The 5,899-nt window shown below is 42.1% G+C and overlaps 1 protein-coding gene across 1 annotated transcript in view; it reads left to right on the top strand.

Annotated features, from left to right (window-relative positions):
• LOC102376194 (RIMS-binding protein 2) overlaps nucleotides 1-5,390 on the top strand; it is a 6,498-nt gene extending 1,108 nt beyond the window's left edge. The window contains exon 2 of the mRNA XM_014518923.2: nucleotides 8-5,390. Within this exon, the coding sequence (XP_014374409.1) occupies nucleotides 8-4,358 (4,351 nt within the window). The 3' untranslated portion in view covers nucleotides 4,359-5,390. The remainder of the gene's footprint in view (nucleotides 1-7) is intronic.
• Nucleotides 5,391-5,899: the final 509 nt, after the last annotated feature.

Below are 5,899 nucleotides of genomic sequence, written 5' to 3'. Positions count from 1 at the left end.
TGGACAGCAGCCTGTCCCCGCTGGAGGAGGCCCAGCCCGCCCTGCTGGAGGGCAGCCCCCCGCCTGCCCGCGAGGAAGACGCCTGCCGCCAGGAGGAAACGGCCACGAGGGAGCTTCCCCCGGAGCCCAGGGGCGACAGCCTGGCTCTGGAGTGCTCGGACTCCCCGCCGGAAGGGAAGGTGGCTGGGTGGGCGTCCGCGGGGCGAGAGGGTGCCCAGGTAGTGGGGCAGCAGCAGGACTGGCTCTCCAGCGGCGGGTACGAACACCTGGTGAAACAGAACTCAGACCTGCTGAGTGCCCTGGAGCACCTGGAGCAGAGATGCACGGCCCTAAAGGAGGAGAATTGCCTTCTGAGGAGAAGCAGCGTTCCTGAGATGCAAGAGAAAGTGAAGCGGCTCAAGAGGAAGAATGCTGAGCTGGCCACCATTGCGAAAAGACTGGAGGAAAAAGCCAGGAAACTCCAAGAGCCCGACCTCCAGGTAGTCGGTGCCCCAGTATTACTACCCATCGACGATTCGGATGTGGAACTGTGCAAGAAAGCATTTGCTCAGCAGAGGTTCAAAGATCTGAGTGAACAAGCTAGTACCCTTCTGGCCAAGGATAAGCAGATAGAAGTCCTGCAGAAGGAGTGTTGGGAGCTGCAGGCCAAACTGGCTACAGGCAAGGATGGCTCATGCGAGCTCAGTTTCAGTGACTTTGATCACTTGTTGCGAGAGACTCAAAAAGAAGTGTTATGGTTACAGAGACAGATAACGTTGAGGAACCTGAAAGAGTCTCTGCAGTGCTCCCAACTTGGTTCAGACAGTTCTTCCACTACTGCTGTGTGCCCAATTCAGGAAGCATCCGTACCAAACATGGATGCCAGTTTAGATGGCTCATGTTTTCCAAAGGAGACACCAACAGGATCAATTGCTTTGGGGAAGGGCATGGAGACAGTAGTATTACCATTGGGAAATATGTCCGAGAAACATGAAAACACGCCTTTAAAGACCGACCCATACAGCAAGGAGCAGATAGAGCATTTGGAACTAGAGCTGGGTAAAAAATACCAGCAATGTGAAAATCTTGAGCAAGAAATAGAGAAGAAACAGAAAAAATGTAATGAGTTGGAAACGCAGTTAAAGGAAGCCCTGAATAAGAAGCAGTATCACAGTAAAACTGAACAATTTAATCTTCTGTCTCAGAAACTTGAACAGTTCCACGTAAAAAACCCTGACGTTGTGACTTCAAAGTTGCCATGCACTGTATGTTTTTCCACAGCACAGATCTCTGCAGAAGATTCTTTTTCTGGATCTAAAAGTCAAGTCAAAGAACAGGAGTCCCAGACAGACTTCTCAAAGTCAGAATCAGGGCAGAGTAGTCCCAACTCCTGCCCTTCTCCAGAGGAAGATACTGCAAATGAAATGGAAGATTTGGAGACAAATGCATTTTCCCTTACCTTAGAAGCACAGAGACAAGGTTCAGCAAAACTTCGAGTCTTCTTAGCTCGATATAGCTATGACCCTTTTGAAGGTCCTAACAAGAACCCTGAAGCAGAGCTTCCATTGACAGCTGGAGGATATGTTTACAGTTTTGGAGATATGGATGAGGATGGCTTTTTTAAAGGAGAGCTGATGGATGGCAGAAGAGGGTTGGTCCCCTCTAATTTGGTAGATGAAGTTTCAGATGATGACCTGATGGCCTCTGTGCCTCCAGAGCTAGATGACCTGTCACATGTGTCATATCATGAAACGAGTTTCCTGAGCAGAAGTGTTAGCAGTGGAGAAAAGAGTAATGGTCTTGATGAAAAAATAAGTATCAGTATGTTAACTAATAGACTAGAAGGAGACACTGAGATGCCTAGTGATTATGTCAAAGTGCCTTATCCAAGAAACCTGACCCTAATCAAGCAATTAGCAAGAAGCATTATTATAGGTTGGGAGCCACCATTTTTGCCAGCTGGCTGGGGGGATGTGCAGAGCTATAACGTTTATGTAGATAAAGTGTTATACCAAAATGTAAGGTTTGGCTGTTGGACTGAAGTAGTGATTGAGAATCTGGATTTAAATGCTAAGACCTATCGGATTTCTGTTCAAAGTGTAATGGAAAAGGGAAATTCAGATAAGATGCAGTGTACTTTCCTTACAGGGAAAGATTTTCATAAAGCACCAGAACTTCTGAAAATAAGGAGTATCACCGCTACTTCAGCAGAGGTCGTGTGGTTACCAAGCAGCAGCAGTTATACTCACATGGTTTACCTTAATGAGAAAAAGTATGATGTTACCAAGGCTGGGATTTATTGGTACACTTTCCAAAACCTACAGCCCAACACTCAGTACACTGTACAAGTGGATGCACAACCTCAGAAGATGACACACAATTTATCCCAGGAGAAATGGATGCAGAAATCGGCAACAATTGAGTTTGTTACTCCATCAACAGGATTACCTGATGCTCCACTTGATGTTCAGGTAGAGCCTGGTCCCTCAGCAGACAATCTAGTTATCAGTTGGCTGCCTGTGACAATAGATACAGCAGGATCATCCAATGGGGTACGAGTCACAGGTTATGCTGTGTATGTGAATGGCCAAAGAGTAACAGAAGTTATGTCTCCAATAACTGGGAGTGTCCTAGTAGAACTGTCGCAGTTAGAGATCTTCCAAGTGTCTCAGAAGGTTTCTGTGAGAACATTGTCTCCTTATGGAGAGTCAGTAGATTCTGTGCCAGCTCTGATACCCTCGGCATTATTGATAGGAAAGAAGAGGGAATGTTCAAAGTCTGTGCCTACCAGCCTGACCCCTGAACATCCCTGTGGGGAATTCATAGACTCTCAGCGTGTAAAAAATCCTCTGACACATAGCACATCTTCCCTGTCTTCACAGTTGGATTTGGCCAGTAAAGATAAGAAACGTACAGTTTGCTTCACCTCTAACTGCAGAGATTCACTTACTTCCCTGCCAGCAAACGTCTCCCCACAGCAATTGTTCACTTCCCACAGTTCTTCCTTGATGCCTGAGCTTGCCATGTCATCAATGTCACACATTCCGAGAAATGAATATGATGGTAAATGTGTGGCATATCAACCAACATCAGTCAGTGTACAGTCTTCGAGCCTTGCCTTTCCTGCCAGATGGTGTGAAGAATCAGCCAGTGCTAGGACTCCAAAAGACATTCAGAGAAAGAGAACCGAAGAGCTCTTTTTAACCCAAAATGATGTGTTAAATCAGGCAGATGCCAGCAACATCAAAATGTCCATGACGACCCATTATGTGAACTCTGAGGACAAGCCTGTGAAAGATTCAGCCATTCAGAGACACATTGAGAGATATGACAGGAATTGGTTGAGTTCTGTTCCTCAGCTGTGCTCTAGCCAAGTTGAATTGCAGGAAGACTATAATAGAGACATAGAAATAAATACTTTAAATGTTCAGGAGATTCTAGATGTCTCCTCAGAGAAGAAACCTGAAGAAGTATTAATCCTAGGGGTGTCTGTTGGTGAAACAAAGAAAGACCAAACACCAGGAACAGGGAACTGGAAATTTAATCCTCCTGGTGAACACAACCGTAGTTCTGTTCTTTTACGTACTTTGAAAGAGGAAGAAGAGGAGCTAGATTTAGATAGGGAGGAAGATAACAGAATAAAGATTGCTGGTAAAGATTCCAGTCTAAAGGAGTCTCCAGAGTTTCCTACACAGTGGTCTCAAATAAAAAAAACGAGTAAGGCTTTGAGCACAAGCCAAGCAGTGACATCTTCATTTTCCAGAACAGATTTTCTGAAAAGCTCAGACTTGAAGGAAATGGTTAGTGATGGCTCAATAAGGATGTTTCTGGCCCTTTTTGACTATGATCCTGCATCTATGTCACCTAATCTTGATGCAGCTGAAGAGGAACTCCCATTTAAAAAGGGGCAGGTTGTAAAAGTGATTGGTGATAAAGATGTCGATGGTTTCTACCAAGGTGAAATTGAAGGAAAGGTTGGATACATTCCATGTAATATGGTGTCTGAGGTGGAGATGGACAGTATTGAAATGAAACAGCAGTTGTTAAAACAGGATTCTGTACCTGGTATGGATTCCAGGATGAATTTAGTAAAGCTGGATATACAAGATAGGAATGACAAGTCTCACTCAGAATGTGCCCAGCGAGATAGCAAGGTTGAGCAGCCTGCTTCTAAGACAATGGTGGCTGTCTTTGACTACAACCCGAGGGAGAGCTCAATAAATGTGGATGTGGAAAGTGAACTAACATTTAGTGCTGGAGATATTATCACAGTATTTGGATCTGTAGATGATAGTGGATTCTACTATGGGGAGTTAAATGGACAGAGAGGCCTTATCCCTTCTGAATTCCTGAAAGTTGTGTCTTTGGAGGAGGAGTGAAAGTCAGGTGTTGTTTGAAAGACGCTTCAAGAAATAGGAGGAAGAGAAGAAGAATCTAGTAATACAAAGAAAAAGGACACACCTAACTGTAGACGAAAAACGCATTATTAGTGAAGTCTAGTATTAAAAGTTTTCCATGAAAATATATCATATAGAATCATTATTTTTAATATGGCAGAAGAAATACCTAGCAGACATGAGAAGTGAATTTCATTTCAATTTTAAAACCTTGGCCATAATTTTTTTGTTGTATATCTTTTCAGGGGAAGATGTGTGTGGAAAAATGAGTGGATACTTCATGTACTGATTCAAACTGCGTGCTGGGTAGTCAAAATTCAGCCATTCTTTTTGACAAATGCCTCAGCACTTACTAACATAAGCACATGTCCTTTAAATGGGAATTTGTGATTAGGATAGCATAAGGGATGCTCTACAAGGGCATTCATGCCACATTCAGGCCCTTTTTGCACTAAGAGGAGTTAAGATTTGCATACTGTAAGGGCTGTGTTTGCTCAGGGAATAGTCACTTGAAGGGTAGGTTTTATTAAGAAAGATTCTTTCGGGTTAATGTTAAAGTCCCCAGTCCTGCAAGTGACTCAGTAGAGATGCTCAGGTGCTCACCTGCACAGAATTACGTCCAGGATCGTAACCAACTTTTGTGCAGTTTATATTAAAACCTGAGCTGAAGTTTTCTGACTCTTAAAACTTACTTAGTTTACATGTTCATTTACTAACTTGAAATATTAAGCTATTTTACTTGTTAGTTTATTGTGTTTTTTTACATATCTAAATACTTGTTTTGTTTTGTTATTTATAATTCACTTGTTCACTGAAGAACTTGTGAAGAGTGAACTTGGCTATGGGGATCAAAGCTGCATGTATAGATGATTTTTAAAGGAGAGTTTACAGATAATTCCTTAGGAGAAGGGTTCATTGTGTTAAGATGATTAATTTTTTAGACAAATGACATATGTGCTATTTTTTTAAAAAGCAGGGTTAATTTCTCTGCGTATTTCACTTTGTCATAAGAGAATAAATTGTTTAGTTTTTCCTTTTTGAATATTAAAGGAGAAAATATTATTATAACTTGCAAATTGGATTGTAATAAAACCTATTTGTTATTTCATAGTTATTTTTTCAGTATTTGCCTCTATGTGGACTTGAAACATGTGATGAAAGTGTCCTGGTATTGCTTGTTTGGCTTTCCCATTTCGTTCTGTGTCTAATGATGCATCAGCCTCTCTGACGCAAGGGATTTGCAGGCTTGTTGAAAGGTTTCGTGTATACAAACTACCACAAGATGGCAGCACAGCCCAATGAATCAGGCTACATTATCTAGCAATGTTCGCTAAAGGATGAAGTCAGGTTAAATAGGACTTTTTTCAGATTATTTTTAAAATAACATCAAAATTAATTTTCTGTTTTACTTTTTGTATTCTTGACTAGAATAATGAAAATGGTACTTTGATTTGGTGTGATTAGGTTACAACTGTTGCAGATTATTTATTTTCCAATTCAGGGGTAGTTAGAGACTGAATGAG

This window comes from Alligator sinensis, unplaced genomic scaffold (genome assembly GCF_000455745.1).
Source record: "Alligator sinensis unplaced genomic scaffold, ASM45574v1 scaffold570_1, whole genome shotgun sequence".
Taxonomy (NCBI): Eukaryota; Metazoa; Chordata; order Crocodylia; family Alligatoridae; genus Alligator; species Alligator sinensis.
Note: the sequence above shows the minus strand (reverse complement) of the source record. Positions and strands in the feature narration are given on the sequence as shown.